The 18,591-nt window shown below is 34.5% G+C and overlaps 1 protein-coding gene across 1 annotated transcript in view; it reads left to right on the top strand.

The window, feature by feature from the left end:
- LOC145606818 (ABC transporter A family member 1-like) overlaps nt 1-18,591 on the top strand; it is a 31,778-nt gene that overhangs the window by 3,058 nt on the left and 10,129 nt on the right. Inside the window, exons 3-26 of the mRNA XM_081662658.1 lie at nt 172-343; nt 3,538-3,620; nt 3,881-4,097; nt 5,828-6,057; nt 6,145-6,205; nt 6,310-6,396; nt 7,729-7,961; nt 8,044-8,158; nt 8,242-8,331; nt 9,134-9,291; nt 9,376-9,488; nt 10,056-10,162; nt 10,956-11,018; nt 11,492-11,578; nt 12,526-12,624; nt 12,729-12,913; nt 13,212-13,266; nt 13,453-13,524; nt 13,827-14,522; nt 14,678-14,856; nt 15,585-15,795; nt 16,603-16,686; nt 18,124-18,165; nt 18,280-18,376. Coding sequence (XP_081518784.1) covers nt 172-343; nt 3,538-3,620; nt 3,881-4,097; nt 5,828-6,057; nt 6,145-6,205; nt 6,310-6,396; nt 7,729-7,961; nt 8,044-8,158; nt 8,242-8,331; nt 9,134-9,291; nt 9,376-9,488; nt 10,056-10,162; nt 10,956-11,018; nt 11,492-11,578; nt 12,526-12,624; nt 12,729-12,913; nt 13,212-13,266; nt 13,453-13,524; nt 13,827-14,522; nt 14,678-14,856; nt 15,585-15,795; nt 16,603-16,686; nt 18,124-18,165; nt 18,280-18,376 — 3,536 coding nt within the window. The remainder of the gene's footprint in view (nt 1-171; nt 344-3,537; nt 3,621-3,880; nt 4,098-5,827; nt 6,058-6,144; nt 6,206-6,309; nt 6,397-7,728; nt 7,962-8,043; nt 8,159-8,241; nt 8,332-9,133; nt 9,292-9,375; nt 9,489-10,055; nt 10,163-10,955; nt 11,019-11,491; nt 11,579-12,525; nt 12,625-12,728; nt 12,914-13,211; nt 13,267-13,452; nt 13,525-13,826; nt 14,523-14,677; nt 14,857-15,584; nt 15,796-16,602; nt 16,687-18,123; nt 18,166-18,279; nt 18,377-18,591) is intronic.

The following is an 18,591-nucleotide window of genomic DNA, read 5'->3' as shown; positions in this document are numbered from 1 at the left end:
CCAGGAATAAAAAGATATTGGATATATCATTTTTGTCCTCGTTGCTTATTTGTTGCAATTATGTTGGTGTAGTGTTGGGTAATTTTTACCCAAAGGAAATTCTTTGAATTGTATGTATATATTAACATTGGTAGAAGTAAAATGATACTTGACTTGCTAAATTGCTTATAGGAATATTCGGAAAGATATGCTCTTGGAGGTTGGTAAAGGTGATATATCTCGTCCCTTTGACCAAATTTTGGAATTCTTAGCTGAAAAGAATGAGTATTTGGCTTTTACTCCCAATTCAAGTGAGACAAGAGCAATGATTAACTTGCTGTCATTGCGATTCCCCTTGCTGAAGGTTTGCATTGCTTGGCTCTACCGATTTTCTTTGGTTCATAATTTTTTTTAGGTTTTGCTACTTTGCTAGTGTACCTTTTGCTCCAAATTTAAAATTATTGCATATTTATGTAATCCTTTATGATTCACTGCTGCTGGCCTGCTGCAGTATTTGTGAGCTGAAACAAACTCTTTAGTAATTAACTGAATGGATATGGAGTTCTATTTTGGGAAGTTGGGGGATTTCTCTCTCTCTCTCTCTCTCTCTCTACCATACACTTTTGTCTTTGTTCTTCTACGATGGCCCACATGGACACTCATTGTTGTAGATGAAGGCTTTGGGTTCTAGGGGATGTGAGAAGTTGCTATGCACATTGATGGTGCTGTTGCTATTCCATGGTGGATTGTGATAAGTTTGTGGGTCAATTTAGCTGGTTGGATAGGTCCTTCAGCAAGAAGAGAATTGGAAGGGGCTATGAAACTATTTTTGTGGGAATAATCTTGAATTAGGGTTTTCTTGGAGGTAAAAATTAGTGGTGATCTATGTTCCAACCATGTTCTTGTGGGGTGGACCAGAGATTCTTAGTTAGTATTGGTGGCAATAAGAAGTTAAATCAGAGATGGTGTCGGTGTTTCAATGATAAGCTTGCTAGGAAAATTTTGGGTGATAGCTGCTAGTAGTCATCAATAAATTTAAAGGATGTTGCTAAAACGTGACTTGTATTTGCAATGTTATTTCTAGCATGTAGAACTCTACTTGTTGAATCGTTGAAGTATCACCAATGAAGTTTGTTTCACACACAAAATTTGAAAATCTTTATTTAATCAAAATCCATATTTTATTTGAAACAAGGATTCAAGGGAATGTACAACAATGAAATCAAAACTAAAATTATTCAAACCATTATATAGGTGGCCTACAGACCATGAAATTAGATTGCAATCCCAATCAAATCCCAAAGATTCAAACTAGATATTAATTTAAAGTTGTCTCGTAACTAAGTCATTTATATAAACACTTCCTCACTCGTAGCTGTATACCTTTACCAACCAAAAAAATTAAATAGATGCAGGAAGGAAGACAACTATTTAAAAATTAGAAGAGCCAAGTGATTCCAAAATTTCAAATCCCATGACTATATATATATATATTTTTGAACATTTTTGAGCACGTAAAACAAGTACACAAGAACAAAGACCAATTTACTAATTTCATTTTTATTTAGTGACCACAAGGCTTTTATTTTATTACATTAAGATAGAGAAAGAGAATGGTAGTTGCATATATGCAATTGCACATGTGCTTACCCTCAGTATGTACTAATTAGCAATATAAAATATAACAAGTTTACATAATGTCCCTAGTGTGCAGTTTGCAACCGTGCATTAATATTATTAGCGAGAAAGCTATAATGGAGTCAAATCAATATATAAAAACTTACTAGTCCCCTAGTAGGTCTCCATGATAGTAAACTAATAGAAAGACATCTAGCAAGGTCATGGCCACATCCTAGAATATCAAAGGTTGAGTTATATGGATTTTTGGGTTTACTTGTTAGTTGGGGTGGTTAGTTGGGGTGGCTAGTTGGGGTGGTTGAAATGGAGAGTGGCCACGGGAGTGTTGTGTGACCAAAGCATTCCTTTACAATTGAAGGGGAAATCCTTATAGGGTTGTTATAAGACCAGTGTTGCTCTAGGTACAAGAATGTTGGGTTTCTAAGAAGGAGCACATTAAAAAGATGGAGGTTACGGAAATGTGTATGTAATATGGATGTGCAGGAATACTCTAAGAGACAGAATTAGAAATGAAGTTTTCCGGAAGAAAGTGGGTGTTGCAGGCATTGCAGACAAACTAAGGGAACATCGCCTGCGCTTTAGGCATGTAAGATTAAGACTCCAGGTGCACTCATAAGAAGAGACGAAGAGTGGGATCATGGAGAGGTTAAACGGGGTAGAGGGGGATCGAAAATAACTTGTTTGGAAAGAGTTAGGAAGGATATGAAGCATATGTATTTGCATGAGAATGAGGTAGTCGTCATAAGCGATGGAGGAGGAAGATTTTTGCGGGGGACTATACAAAATAATCACTCTTGTTTCATGTAGTTAACCCCACTTATGGGATTAAGGCTTTGATGGATTGATACAATTGGTTAAGCAAACAGTCATAGCTAATTCTACAACAAGGGAACAACTTAAAAAGGATAGGGAAGGCTGATATATGTGGATTTTTAGGTTCAATTGATTAACCAGGTCTTTATAGAAAATTCTGCAACCTGCCTATAACTAAACAACTTAGGAAGGATAGTTTTGGGTGGAGTTTAGAATTGACTCAAGCATTTGAGCTCAAAAGGGAAATAGTGGCATCCCCTATCTTTGCTGTGCCCAATTTTTCCAAACTATTAATGGCTGGCATATCTAGTTATATTTTGCATTTTTTTTGGTGATGGCAAGGCTGGTGTGGACCAAAGAAAGGAGAGGGGAGGATTGTGTTGAATTGTCTTTATGCACACCCTAATTAAAGTGTTGATACTTCCCTATGCAGCCAACATTAAAGTTGGTGCAACTCTATACACTTGCTTTAGTTGGTGCTACTCTATCACTTCTATGAATCCCACCCAAGCTATAATTGTTATACTCCTCCGCTTTGAATTAATGGTTACACTTTTCTATTTCAGCCATTACTAAATAATGATTACACTTTTACTATTTCTATTTTGGAACATAGGACGTACATTAACATTTCCTACACTTACCTTATAAAAGTATTCTTTTCTTACTGACATTCCTTAACTATACATAATCTTATAATTTATCTCTTCACTTTTTTATTTTCTCTTATTTTCCAATGATTGCCTTGCTTGTGATGAAAAGCAAACCGTAACCATTATTTCTAAATGATCACAAGACAAATTTTCCTTCTGAAAAAAATGTTTCATCCCAAACCATGGAGCCAAGCCATACTAGCAAACAAGATTAAGTCATTTACCCCAAAAAAAAAAAAAAAAAAAAAAAAAGCCAAAACAAGATTAAGTCAGATAAGAACATCAAATATCCCATCTCACAAGAAATTTCTTGGTTTGTATCTGGGCCATCTTGTTTTTCTATAACCTTCTTGAAAATCCTTCTACAAGTTTTTTTATACCTAATTTATTTGAGCTTACGATATTTCCAGAATCTTTCTGAGCTTTTATTCATATTGATTTAATTTGTTCACAGTTGGTTGCTAGAGTCTACAAGGACGAATTGGAATTTGAAACCTACATTCGCTCAGATTTGTATGGTACCTGCAATCAAGAGAAGTGAGTACATTATATGTGTGTTTGATTAAACATTCCTTGAAGTTTTTGTTTTACTCTTTTAGAATGGTGGGCTGATTAAATTTTGCAAATTTCTTGATAGAAATCTCAGTATAGGAGATTCAACTATTGTAGGATTTAAAGTGTGTCCGTGCATGTGTGTCTGCCAAGCCATGCCATGTAAATTCTGTTTATTCAGCTTGTTTTTCAGTGTGGACTCATGGGTTTTTGTTTTTGTTTTTGTTTTTTTTTTTTTTTTTCAGGAATTGTCCAAATCCTAAAATCAGAGGGGCAGTGGTATTTCACAGTCAAGGTCCTAAGTTATATGACTATAGTATTCGCCTTAACCACACATGGGCTTTCTCTGGGTTTCCTGATGTCAAATCCATCATGGATGTTGATGGTCCTTATCTTAATGACTTGGAACTGGGTGTGAATTCTGTTCCAATTTTGCAGTATGGATTTAGTGGTTTCTTGACTGTATGATCTCTTCCCATACCTATACAACCATTTTTGCACATTTTTTTACCTGTCTGCCTGCCTCTTTGTAATCAGTCATGCAATTGTACTTAGTTCTCTGGGAAAGAGCTGCATTGTAGGAATAACATGTGCTGTCCCGTGTTTGTATCAAGTATGTTATGCATTCTATATGGTTATAGAACAATGTATCTGAATTTATGTGAAACTTTTTCTTTCGTTTAGGACCTTGGTAATATGGGTTAGTTAACGGACATGTGGGTGCCATGTATCAGTGTTTCATAAAGACATTGGTTCACTATTAGACTGTTAGTCTTTATGTTAGTGGAATTGATAATGTGTTTCAACTAGTGATATAGAGTTCTACTGCACCATGTTAATTTCTATTTAGCCTAGTCTTAAACAGTTGATCTGGTGAAACTCAAATCTTAGTTGCATTTGTCTCATAGGTCTTGTATTCATCATAGAGGCTAGGAGATCCTATAATGTAACATTGTTTAGAAACTTTAAGTGTTAGTGTAGGTGTTTACATTTTTTTTTGTTAAATCAATGTCTTTCTACGGCTCCTTGCCACATGGAACCCCTTGTTTTTGGTTACAACATAGTGACTTGAGTTGGCACTTGATTCATTAATTGGTAGTGTCTTCTCACTATCATGAAAGGATGATAGCTATGTTGAGACTTTAGATCTCTATCTTCCCATGTCTATGCTCTAAATAAATATACTAAGCCACACGAGCAGTTTGACAATTCTGTGACAAACTATATATTATTTTAATTTATTATGTGGTGGGCAAAATGAACACAGAGCACACCACAACCTGTTAGCAATACATGAATACAAGGGGAAAATAGATATCCCATCTCCCTCAATCAAAGGCATCATTTATACAAGCACAAGTACTACTACCCATTTTTGATGGGTTTTTTGGAGTCTGAGTCTTGTATTCCTTCTGCAGCATGGTAGAGGAGTGCTTTATCTTAGGTCAACAATGAAGTTTGGTTTTACTTACAATAAATCAAGAAATTTCTTATGTTAGTTTCAATGACAAACTAAATGGCTTTTCTACATTCTATAACAAACCAACTACCAGTAATTTTATAGTCATCAACAAAATTTTTCTTACTTTGTAGATCTAGGATTTATGACTTTAAAATTCTTTTTATTAATTTGTATGAAATTCTGAAATATGTGTGATTGTAGAGATTTCATGTGTGCAGCTCATACCCTGTATTCTGAATCTTTTCCTATTAAATGAAGAGTAATTGTTGGCCCAGAACAACAGAAATGGCGATTAGCATGATCGTATGTCAGAATGTGATTTACATAAACAACTATGTTGAAAGTTATGACATCCCTTGCATTTCTTGGGCCTGGTCAGTAGGTTATTTGACTCTTGATTACCTTCCTCTTTTATAGCTGTTGTGATTAAATATTGCATATTACTATCATCTATACCTGTAAACCTAATCGCCCCAAATTACTTTTATGTATAAATGTAGGACCGAGCTTCTATTTTATATTGAAGTTTATTACAATTCAAATAGCCAAATAACTAAGTGATTGCCAATGCTGTAAGTTAGGCCCCCAGCCGTGTTATGTTGCTATCTAGCATTTACTACAAGTTGCCTTCTTAGACTCTTCATCGTCGCCACTGCCTGCAGTAACTGTATGTTAATTATATCACTGCAGGGTTTGATTTTTATTTATTTTAATTTAACTCTTGGTGCAGCTTCAACAAGTTCTCGATTCCTTCATAATATTTGCTGCTCAGGAATCTGATATTAGCAACATTTCTGATGGCTCTGAAGCTCCTGTGTTCAATTCCTCTGACATACAATCCTCGCTGAAGTTTCCTTCAATGCAGTTCATTCCTTCAAACATACGGCTGGTTCCTTTTCCAACTCGGGATTACACTGACGATGAGTTCCAATTTATTATTAAGAAAGTTATGGGAGTATTGTATGTAACATTCGTTTTCTTGTTATAAGCTTACATTTGCAGAATATAAGCCTTTAGTTGTTCACGTCTTTGTATTGTGATGCACAGGTACCTGCTGGGTTTTCTTTATCCAATATCTCGCCTGATAAGTTATTCTGTTTTTGAAAAGGTTGGATAATGAATGAGTGATACTTGAAACAAGCAAATAACTATTTTGTATATCTAATACTTTTTAATTCTGGCCTGAGCTTATTTTCATTCTTGTTATTCTAGGAGCAAAAAATCAAGGATGGGCTATACATGATGGGTCTTAAGAGTGACATTTTCCAAGTTTCATGGTTTATAACTTACGCTATACAGGTAATTAATGAACTACACCTTCTGAAGTGCAACCACAATAAATTTTATAATTTTATATTGCCGGAAGTGACTTGCTTGCCCTTTGCTTGCTTCTAAATCTTTTTTCATCCTTTATAGTTTATACATCTTGTCAAAACATCCTTTATGGACGTCTCAGAGACTCAGAGTTGTCGATTCATATAATAGAATCTTAACATTTTATGCTATTGGGATAAATAATACTGTAGTCCAACTCTGCCCTATCTTCTTTAAACAATCCCAACAATTGATTAATTTGGGATAATCTCAACATTGGGGGTTGTTTGCAGTTCCTTATGACTTGAGACCTGTTTAATAAGTTTAAGAAAAATCAACTGGATTGTTTAGATGATCTATTTTATTCAAAATACCTTATTACAACATTTAATTGAGGCCAAAAAAAGGGTTACTTTGAGCCTTAATTTTCAGTTATGGTGAATTATTAGGTTAGTTTTTGAATTGATATCATAATGGTTTTTTTTTTGTATCTAGACAATTTTAATGGTCGGTAACTACAAAATCATTTTAAAAAAAGATGTATAATTTTGATAATACATTTAGATGATTATGAAATTTATAAAATAAATTCACATTGAAGTATACCCAAACATTTGCCAAAATTTGAAATTGTAAAAGTGCCCTAAATTTGTAACTTAAAATTTTCTGTCATGGTCTAGTATTCGCTATTCTCGATTTGTATTCGAAAATGACCCAATTTTAAATAATCCAAACTTGAAACCTACTCGATTGACAGTTTTGAGACTTTTGACAGATTTAGCTAGGAGCAGGGCAAGCTTAGGGTCTAATGCCCTCTATTCGGCTTACAATTTTGTGAGTGATTTGGTTTGAGAAAATGGGATTTTGGGGATCACTTGTCTAATGAGGTACAGAATTGATGGTATCTTGCGGGATCAAGTGTATATTTAAGGCAGATTGTGCTTAGAGTTTTTTTGGGCCAATTCACATGGGTGTTTTTTGGCATTTCTATTTGATATTTCATCCCGTTTAATGTTTTATTTATTTATTTTAATTACAAATTCCAGACTTTTACACCATTTTTGCACTCTCCTTCGACCATTTTTGAGATATATGCATTAGGAAAAAGTATAGTCACCAAATGTTGCAATTATTAAAGAAGTATATAACTTGTAATTTGAATTATTTTTCCTGTATACTTTATCTTGGTGGGCTTTGGTCCTCCTCTAGCTGTAATTGATTCAGGGATTATGTAGCCTGTAGTGGTTGCTTATTTTGCTTGTCTTCCATTTTTGGATTTTGATGAAATTTTAATTTGGCTTCTCTCCCAATATGCAGTTTGCAGTATCTTCTGGGATCATTACTACTTTCACTATGTGCTCCTTGTTTGAGTACAGTGATAAGTCGCTGGTGTTTGTATACTTCTTTTTCTTTGGCCTTAGCGCTATAACACTTTCGTTCTTAATTTCTACATTTTTCACAAGAGCTAAAACAGCTGTGGCAGTTGGGACACTTGCATTTTTAGGAGCCTTCTTTCCTTATTACACTGTCAATTATCCAGGTGTACCAATGTCAGTATTTGAGTCTTTCATGATGGTGATAGTTTGTTAGATTTGTGTGCCTGTATTATTTCTCTGATTTTCTTTATTCCAGGGTATTGAAGGCTGCTGCATCGTTGCTGTCTCCTACAGCCTTTGCATTGGGATCCATAAACTTTGCTGATTATGAGAGAGCACATGTTGGATTGCGTTGGAGCAATATATGGCGTGTATGCTTACATTATTTATAAGATGCATTTCTCAGTCTGGCTTCCTACAATTCTTAAAGTTTCTATGTTAATGGTTCATGTAGGAATCATCTGGGGTTAATTTTTTGGTCTGTCTGAGCATGATGGTGTTTGATGCAATATTATACGGTGTGATTGGTATCTACTTGGATAAGGTATGATCATCAAAGCCTCGTTATACTCCCTTATCAAGGATGACGGAATATATGTGGTTGACAATTTGTGCCTCTTGTGCTAGCTTTTGATTACTAAATGCTTCTTAACTTGGAAGTACTCATTTGAAATACCACCCTCACAATTTTTTGATTTGTTTTCTTGAAAGTGAAAAATGTTGCTTGCACAACAAGACATTTCAGTTTTGTGCGCCTAAAATGGATAATATTATCTGCCTTCATTTCAAGATATTATGCCACTTTGGTGGTCAAATAAACTGTATTATAATGTAAATATGTCAAAGCTTGTATTAATGTTTCTTGCTTTTGATATCAATTTATAACTTAGTGGCATGAGGGAACTAAATTATGGTCAAAAGCTTATATGGTTTGACACTTAGATCACAAAAGTAAGTTGTGAAATATGAAATATTGTTTTTTAAGAGGAGGAAAAACTGATGATTATTTGGAGATCTAAACCACTAGGTAATCATTGCACTTAATGTGCTGTTATGTTTGCCGATATTGTCATGAGTCTTTCCCCTCCGGTTTAAGTAGAAATTTCATTGAAATAGACATGCAAGCTTGATGTAGAAAATGCACGTTTATTCTAGTTTCTCCCCTCCCTTTTTCTCCCTTTTAAGTTTTAACCTTTGTTAAGAAAAGATTAACTATCGTTTATGTATTAGTAAGTCTTTTTCTAAAGGTGTTGATCAAAAGTTTTTGTTGAAATATCTAGTAATTCTTCTTGATCAAATGATTTTTGTATGGCTAATAACTTACAGAGTTTATATTGTGTATTCAGGTATTACCAAAAGAGGATCATGCCAAATTTTCATGGAAGCTTATATTGCCTAAATGCCTCTGGAGAAATAAAGATAAAATTAAGCATTATTCTTTCGAATCTGGGTTAAAAGTCGAGGGTACTAGCTTGGAAATGAAACAGCAAGAAGTTGAAGGCCGGTAGGTTGGGTCTTTAACGAAGCTATGTGACTAATATTTCCTCCTTCCCCTTTACTTTTTTAAATTTAGCATGTTGATGTGCAGGTGCCTCCAAATAAGGAATCTTAATAAAGTATATGCTTCCAAAAAGGGGAATTGCTGTGCTGTCAACTCATTGCAGCTGACTTTGTATGAAAATCAGATTCTTGCTCTTCTAGGTATGCATGCAGGCTGCCCTTAACTCTATTTTTCGCGGCTACTGTTAATTTGGATTGCTAGATTCTTAACAATCAAATACTAGTATATGAAAATGTCTATTGAATATTGATGTTACTGGGAGATTTGTGATTAAAAGCTTAAGTATCCAGATACATTGCAATTTATATATCAAATTAGTTTACAGCCAGCTTTAGAATTGAAGAGGTCAGAATTCTTGTAGGATGGGATGGGAGGGTTTTAAATTGCTGAACTACTAAGAGATGTGTCATCTGTGTATTATTGCTAACTTTGGTGATGTGCAAAGCAAACAAATATTTTCAGAAAGTAATTTGAGAAAGTTAATGGCTTCCTACTTTTCTAAAGCTCAAATTGAGTACTCTGAAAACACATTGCTTTGGTAATATTCAAAGCAATGTTAATTAAGTTTCAAAAAAAAAAAAAAAAGGCAATGTGAAATACGAATATGATGTAGACCACTTTATTTTATGTCATCTAGGAAGCTATGCATGATTTCTCTCTTTATAATATGTTTCTTTGTAGCTAAATTTCTACTTTATGTTATGTAGGACACAATGGGGCTGGTAAGAGCACAACCATATCCATGCTTGTTGGACTTATTCCTCCAACTTCTGGGGATGCTTTGGTTTTTGGAAAAAATATTTTGACAGATATGGTATGTGTTTCCTCAGAAGATATTGTATAATTTAATTATATGTGCTGTCCTTATTTTTTTTGTTATAATATATCTTCAATTAGGATTTCAGGTGGATGATGATGTCTGTTGATTTTGTGCTTTATGTATCTGTGTATGTACATCTATGTTTCGTATTGTAGTTCGCTTTCCAGAAAGGATGATTTTCTATCTTTATACTGTAGCGACAAGATTACGTTTTGAAATTTTCTGAATATATGAGCAATAGACTTGGCTATTCTTGTAAAGACTTTCCACCTTTTGTTACTAGAGAATAGTAAAAGTTGTTTCATGATTAGATGTCATATTTTAACGCCAAGTGATTTGGTTTAAGGCATCCCTCTTGGGTCAATAAATAATGGTGTACTTAACAAAATGACCAATTTACCGAGTAAAGACATTGTGCTTGTAAAATGTTTACGTTTTGATGAAAGAGGTTCAGATTTGCTATATGGTTATTCAATCGTCATCATGTTAGTGGATATAGAGGGAACTCCTAGCTACACATTGTGTAAGATTTCCATTCAAAATTTTTGGTACCATATTATGCAGGTTTTGTACCAAATAGTTTTGGTACCAAAATATGTGATTTTGGTACCAAAATTGTACTATGTGAGGTTTGGTAATTTCACACAGTACTCGTGGATATAGACCGAGTGAATGAGCTTATCGAATCTACATTTAGTGTTTCTTTTACTGTTGTCTTACTTGCCCACATCGTTGTTTCTAAGTGTTGAATTTAGTCTACTATGTAATTTTTTCTCGTCTGATGCAGAATGACATACACAAGGATTTGGGAGTATGCCCTCAAAGTGATATTCTTTTTCCTGAACTCACTGTAAGCATTTCAAGCAATTTGGATAGTACATTCCTTGAAAACTGTGATAGTCTATTATTATGAAATATGGTGTATAGCCTATAGCTAGACCTCCTCAGATCCGACAACTGCACAATGGAGGTTTATTCTGCCTTTCAGAGGCAATAAGACTGCCATTGTTCTGGTTATTTGGAGATTTGAAATGATTCGTCTCAAATCTAGTGATAGCTTCAAAGTGTTTGTAGGCTAATGAGAACTATTTTTGACCTTTTGAAGAGGGAACACTCACACATATGTACACACACATCTTTGCATCCCACATGAGGCAGAATAATTGAGGTGGCCTTTGTGCTGGTGGTGACTGGTTCTGTATTGAGTCATTGCTAAGGAGTTGTAGGCTGATTTTCGGATGTCAATGTCTCTTTTAGTTTGCTCTGTGATTTTAGCTTGAACACTTCCGCTGGTATGCTTTGACATGACTCAAATCTTTGTAGGTGAAAGAGCATTTGATTTTGTTTGGCGTACTGAAAGGCGTGAAGGAAGATATTCTAGAAAGGGTTGTTACTGATATGATTGATGAGGTATTGATGTACTGATTGTGTTCTGGGCTCCTGAATTATGCTTGCTGCTAATTTCTTCTTCTTCTTCTTCTTTTTTTTTTTTTTAATTTTTTTTTTCACCTGTTCATGATTTCTATCTCATTGATGAGGACTCACTGTCCCCATCTCTGCAGTATCTTTAGTTTTAGTTATCTAAAAGAACTTTATATGAAAGAGCCAGTAGAGAGCTGGCTAGCAGGATGATTTATCATAAAATGGTATAGTGGTTTCAACAAAAATGCACTTTTGACTTTTGAGGCTATAACTTGATGTCATGAGGACACTTCATGTAGTGTAAAAACATTGAACTTGCAAATTGAAGGACTTTGTCTGAGATAATGTCAGAGCTGTGCACTGATTCTTTCACATGTCAGTATATTTTTGCATCTGTTACATTTTTATGGATGGAATAATCTATTATGTTTCATATACTTAGTGGCAATTAGGCGGCTGTAAGTTAGATAATTATCGATTTTAGAATTGAAAATTTTGTCATGTGTTCTAGACCCTTTTTAGAGGTTTCTGTATAGTTGGCTTCATGCACTTCCTTCTGAGTTTTTGAGTATTCCTTGTCCTCTCCTGTCCATCTAGAGAGGTTCTCTTGTAATTACTTCTCTTGGAGCATGCCTTTTCTTTCTTTAGGGCTCTCCTTGTTTGTGCCATCATTCTATGAGTTAAAATATGTTGATTTTTGCCTTTAAGCCTTCTCCCATCACATTGCAATCCATAGTTAAAGATAATTTTTTCTGTGTAAAATAACCTTCCTTAGACTTGATGGTACCTTAAACTGAAGCTTTTCCATGAAATTTGCACAATATCAGGGTGCTTTTTCTTGAAGATGTAATGTCCTTTTGAAAAAAAAGTACCTTGATTCTTTTCCTTTCTGTGTTGGTAGTTAGCTTTTCGCCTTGTTTATCATTTTTTGACAGGTTGGTCTCTCTGACAAAGCTAACACCCTTGTAAGCTGTTTATCTGGTGGTATGAAACGGAAACTTTCTCTGGGAATTGCTCTTATAGGAGACAGTAAGGTTGGGTATCCCTTTGTTAGGGTGATTTCCTTTTTGTTTTTAATTTTTAATTTTTATTTTTTATAATGTGAATCTCTCTACAAGCTTGCTCATGTGTTTTGCAGGTTATTATTCTGGATGAACCCACTAGTGGGATGGATCCTTATTCAATGCGCTTGACATGGCAGCTAATAAAGAAGATTAAGAAAGGAAGAATAGTATTATTGACGACACATTCAATGGATGAGGCTGAAGCATTAGGAGATCGTATAGCTATCATGGCAAATGGCTCTTTGAAATGTTGTGGAAGGTTTCTTCTTATCTCGAGTCATCACTGTGAATAAAAAGTAGAACTAAAAAAAATGAGTAAATTGCGTTATATTCTTATTTTCCTTGTTCCGTTGGGTTCATGGTGTTGGTTATTACTTATTAGTATGTTCTTCTCATGTGAAGAGGGTGGGGGCTGATATTTTTTCACCTAAATTACGGATTTATTTACATTCACGTAGTGTGTTGCTATGTGTGTGTGTGTGTGTTTTTGAATGATTGGATTAGATTGTGATTCCAGCTCCCTATCTATTCTAAATTTGGATCTATTATTGATGCAGTTCCCTTTTCTTGAAGCATCAATATGGGGTTGGTTATACCCTTACTTTAGTGAAGGTTAGCCTCAGCTTTGTGCACAATGGATAATCGTATTGCTTATTTTTAATAAAAAATTACATGATTTCACTAGTCTCATTGCATCTTCTTTTTTACTAGCTTTGTGCACACATGGATAATTTTATTGCTTAGTTCCACTAAAAATTACATGACATCACTAGTCTAATTGCTTCTTCTTTTTTACAGACTGCACCAGGCGCCACTTTTGCTGCAGATATTGTTCATCGCCATATACCTGCAGCCACTGTAGTGAGTGAGGTACGTGATTATTTTCGTAACATTTGGGAGAATAGCTTTTTGTTGCTTTGCACGGTTGCACCTGAACACCACATAATGGGAAAACAGACATTAATAGTTGAATTCTTATTCTTGAAATTTGTAAAGATCTTGGACATAATTATGTTTCTATTTTGTTATTTTTCATTCCATCCTGAATTACAGATTTTATATTCAAATTTGTTGATAGGTTCTCCATACTAAGTGAAACTATTTTGGATTACATGGCTTAGGTTTTAAGTACATCATTGCATGCTGATATTGGTTTTAATTTGATGTCTTAGGTGGGTACAGAGATATCATTTAAGCTCCCTTTGGCATCATCATCTTGTTTTGAAGAAATGTTCAAGGAAATTGAAAGTTGTATGAAAAGGTCAATATCAAACTCTGAAGCTGGTGCATCTGAGGATGAATGTGTTGGTATTGAAAGTTATGGCATATCTGTGACAACTTTGGAAGAGGTATTTTTGAGAGTGGCTGGGTCTGACCTTGAGGAATTGGAGTCTATAGAGCAGAAATCAACTCCCCATGATTCTCTGGTTACTTCAGCCTCTGAATATCAAACACCTAAAAAAAGCTTCTTTGCTAAGATTTGTGGAAGTTACATGGACTTTATGATGGTCATGTGTCTTATTGTGGGGAGGACCGTGAGAGTGTTCTTTGCTGCAATCTGGTGTTTCATTAATTTTCTATGCATGCAATTTTGCTGTACTTCTGTAATTTCGAGGTCAGACTTTTGGCAACACTCAAAGGCATTACTTAAAAAGAGAGCAGTATCTGCTAGGAGAGATCAGAAAACAATTGTTTTTCAGCTTCTAATCCCAGCAGTCTTCCTATTTTTTGGACTTCTTTTTCTTAAACTGAAGCCGCACCCTGACCAAAATTCTGTAACTTTTACAACTTCTAACTTTAATCCTCTGTTGAGTGGTGGTGGTGGTGCTCCAATTCCATTTGATCTAGCCTATCCTATCTCAGAAGAGGTTTGTTGATTAGAATTCTCTTTTTGATTTTTACAATCTCTTTTGTTTATTTCCGAAGAAAAGTATGATGCATAAAGCAAGTCAAAGTTTACTGTGAAGTTACTAGTAATAGAATGCATCAAACTAAATTAATCAGACAAGGAAGTCTATTTCAGATTGCATCACGCATAGATGGTGGCTGGATTCAGGAGTTCAAACCAAGTACATACAGATTTCCTGATTCAGAAAAGGCACTATCAGATGCCATAGAGGCTGCTGGGCCAATTTTGGGACCACGCTTACTTTCTATGAGTGAATTTTTGATGTCTAGCTTAAATGAATCCTATCAGTCAAGGTATGAGCTCCACTCCTATGCCATCATACTTTTTGTTTCTATATTTCTGTTCTTGCTTTAGCAGATTGGCTGTTCTACATTTGCAATCAATTTCCTTTTATGGTTTACATGTATGCATTTACGTAAACTTACGTTATCTTACCTATTATCTCTATTAATAGAAGACAACTCAGGAATATCACTGCCCTGCTTAGTAAAACCTCTGTTTGATGAATATGAGGCCTTAATGTTCCTGTCCCTTGTATTTTTACTTTTCTATGTGGGTGACCCTGCGCCTTTGTGTCCTTTATGTTCCATTGTTACTTTTAAAAAGCATTAAGCTAAAACATACTCCTAGCACTAATGTTGATTGCTAAATTCATCGATGGCTTTATTTAAATAGTGTAATGAGTATTCATTTGCTTTTCCACCTGCAATGGACATTTTTTGTCATCAATATCTTTGATTATGTATTGTTAAATAATACTCCGTAAGTTGGTATTCTGAAACTACATATCAAATAATTCTAACAAGACCCCACATGAGTTTGCTTTTTTCTTTCATTACCCCACATGAGTTTGCTTTTTTCTTGCATTTTGGTGAATGTATATGGTCAAAGTTTTGGCGTTTTTACTAAGACATTCTAAATGGGTTCATATAGTTCTTAAATTTGTGTATAATGATTTGCTGAATGATTTGTTGAATGTGAATGATTTACTAAGACATTCTAAATGTATTACACCATGCAGATATGGAGCTGTTGTAATGGATAAGCCAAATGATGATGGAAGTCTAAGTTATACAGTGCTACACAACAGTACTTGCCAGCATGCTGCTCCAACTTACATTAATTTGATGAATTCAGCAATCCTCAGGTTTGCTGTTTCTGATAGAAACATGACAATCCAAACACGTAATCATCCTCTACCAATGACAAAAAGCCAACACCTGCAGCACCATGTATGACCCCAGATCCTACTGCAATGATAGTTTGTGCTCACTTATTTACTAGTGATTAGTGACAAGTTTGATTGGCTTAATTACCACAAATGTTCAAGTTTTCATATGCATGACTTCGTCTATGATAATTGTATTTTAAGAGGTAGCTTAGGCGGTCATTATGTTTCTTCAAAGTCTGAATGTGTTTAGCCAACCTTTGCTTGCCTGACTAGTTAGAGCTGGCTACAGAAGTTCGTATCTTATTATCTAAATCTTGACAGAAAGCTCGAGCTAGCCAACACCAGCCTATCTGAATGATTGACAAAATAAATTTTTTGTATGAGATAAGATGCTTTGCAGTTAACAAAAATACTTCCGCACATGTACTTATGGACTCTTTGTTATTGAACAAGTGTGGAAAAATCATCTCACTAGGCTAGTTTCGTTTGGTATTGAACAATGTGGGAAAATCATTGTCCTAGTGAGATTTCCCCATATGTGATTCTTTGTCTCTAAATTAATGAACTAGCTAGCTTTCTTTTTTTTTTAAAAAAAAAGTTGCTTTTGCAATTAACAATAATTTTTACAAATGATTTACCAAAACACGATGATTGAGGCTTGTTTCAAACAAATTATTTTGTTATACATTATTTATTAACTGTTGTGCGACATATGGCATGTAACTCATTACTCATGTTACATTCTCTAAGTGTCCTTAAGATGCAACTGTGATTACATGGCATGCAACTCATGTTACACACTCTAAGTGTCCTTAGAGACAACTGTGATTACTTGGCATGCAACTCATGTTACATTCTTAATTTGCAGGACTTGGATGCATTCTCTGCTGCAATTATTGTCACCATAGCTTTCTCTTTTATCCCTGCTTCATTTGCTGTTCCTATAGTAAAGGTATTTGTATTAGCTGTATATAACAGGTTTTTATTTTATTTTCATATAGTAAATGCTTTTATTTTGGTTACTGTCTTGATAATAATGAAACAGCTTATAGAGGCAATAGGGCTGTTTGTTGGTTACTGTACTTGATGGTGCTATGGACATTTAAATTAGTGTTCAGCGAATTGATTATTGCTGCCGTGTAGTTATGCCTTGCATTCGATGTGGCAGATATCTAGTCTCTATTCGAGATTTATTATCTTTTTTCTGGAAAGGCATTAGAGTACCATATGTGTACAATTATATGGCTCTAATGTGTTATGGACTAAAAAACTTCTGTGATAGCCTGTTTCATGTTTAGAGACTTAGAGTAACCAAAATTAGACATCAGTTGGATGCATTTGTCAAACTGATGCTATTATAGATGATAGTCAAGGAGAAGTTTGTGATTAACTTTTACATATTTGGTTTTTTTTTTTTTTTTTTTTTTTTTTTTTTCTCGAGTGATATGGAGCTCCTCTTCAGACAAAGTGGTACATTTAAGGACCATTTAAATGTCTGTTGTCATGAAATATTTGCCAAGGGAGCTTTTGAGTTGTTCAGTTGTAACTTGGCACTTTGACCAAGTCCCTTCATCCTTTTCCCTCTACAACCCTACAAGTATTGTTACAGAGAAGGCATATATGAAATGTACTCTTTTAGTGAGTAATATGGTGAAGTTGGTGGATCAGCTGACCAAGTCACTTCAGTTCCTATGCAAATTTTATATTGTGTTTTGCCAAACTCTTCATCAAGTGCGTGGGAATTTTCTCCATATACCAAAGATTTTTTTTCCTAAGCGTCATTATTTACTCTCTACTCACTTTTGTTTGACATACTATGTAACCTTTTTTTTCTTACTACTATCTCCGCTTCTTAATGAACTTAACATTTTCCATTTTGGTTCGTTTCTAAAATATGTCAACACTTTCACTTTATTTCATTTTTTGCAAACTCCTTTTACTACATTACCCCTCTTACCCCACAAAATTCACATTTTTACTCACTCTCTTACTTTATTCACCTTCTTCTTACACCCACCCACTCTTGTATATTTTCTCTCGTTAGCCATCATTTTCTTACACTCACCCACTCGCTCACTAATTTTCTTTTGTGCGAGTAGTAAATGTTAAGATCAAATGGAAATGGAAGTAGTATATAAGATTCTTTATCATTATTCTGTCCATATTGGTAACAGTTGTGTGCATAGAAAACAAATTAAGCTTGAATATACAGAATGTAGCTCCTTTTAGAAAGAGTAAAATTAACTATATTATGCTGTGACTAGCTTGATTTGTTGCGTTTACTTTCTTTTTTTTTTTTTTTTCTTTGGTGAATATTTTTATTTTACATGTTGGTATTGTTTGAGGATTGCTAATATTGGTCTTAAGAAGTTGAAATGTGTGATCTCAGGAACGTGAAGTAAAAGCTAAGCATCAGCAGTTACTGAGTGGGGTATGATTCATTTGGCCCTATGTATACCTCTTGGAATTTAGATATTATGCTTTTGAATGGGTGATTATTACTTTTCTTTTGGTGAAAGTCATGTAGCTATTCATTTTGCCTCAGGTATCTGTACTATCATATTGGGCTTCCACCTATTTATGGGACTTTGTCAGCTTCGTTTTGCCGACATCTTTTGCAGTTGTTCTTTTCTACATCTTTGGTATGCATCATTCCTTAAATTTCCGAAATTTGGGTTAATGTCTTCTATGGAACTCTGAGTCACATGGTGCTATAGGATATCCGGTTTTTTTCTTTTCATTTTTACATGTCAACTAAAGTGTAGATTTTGTTATTAAAGGCTATAAAAAGTGAGTCTTTTTCTTCAAATCTACCAAAATTTAATCTTTTATGTTGTTATCCTCCTCTTCGTGGTCT

This window comes from Chenopodium album, chromosome 23, assembly GCF_948465745.1.
Source record: "Chenopodium album chromosome 23, dcCheAlbu1.1, whole genome shotgun sequence".
NCBI lineage: Eukaryota > Viridiplantae > Streptophyta > Magnoliopsida > Caryophyllales > Amaranthaceae > Chenopodium > Chenopodium album.
This window is presented reverse-complemented; position numbering and strand designations above follow the sequence as displayed.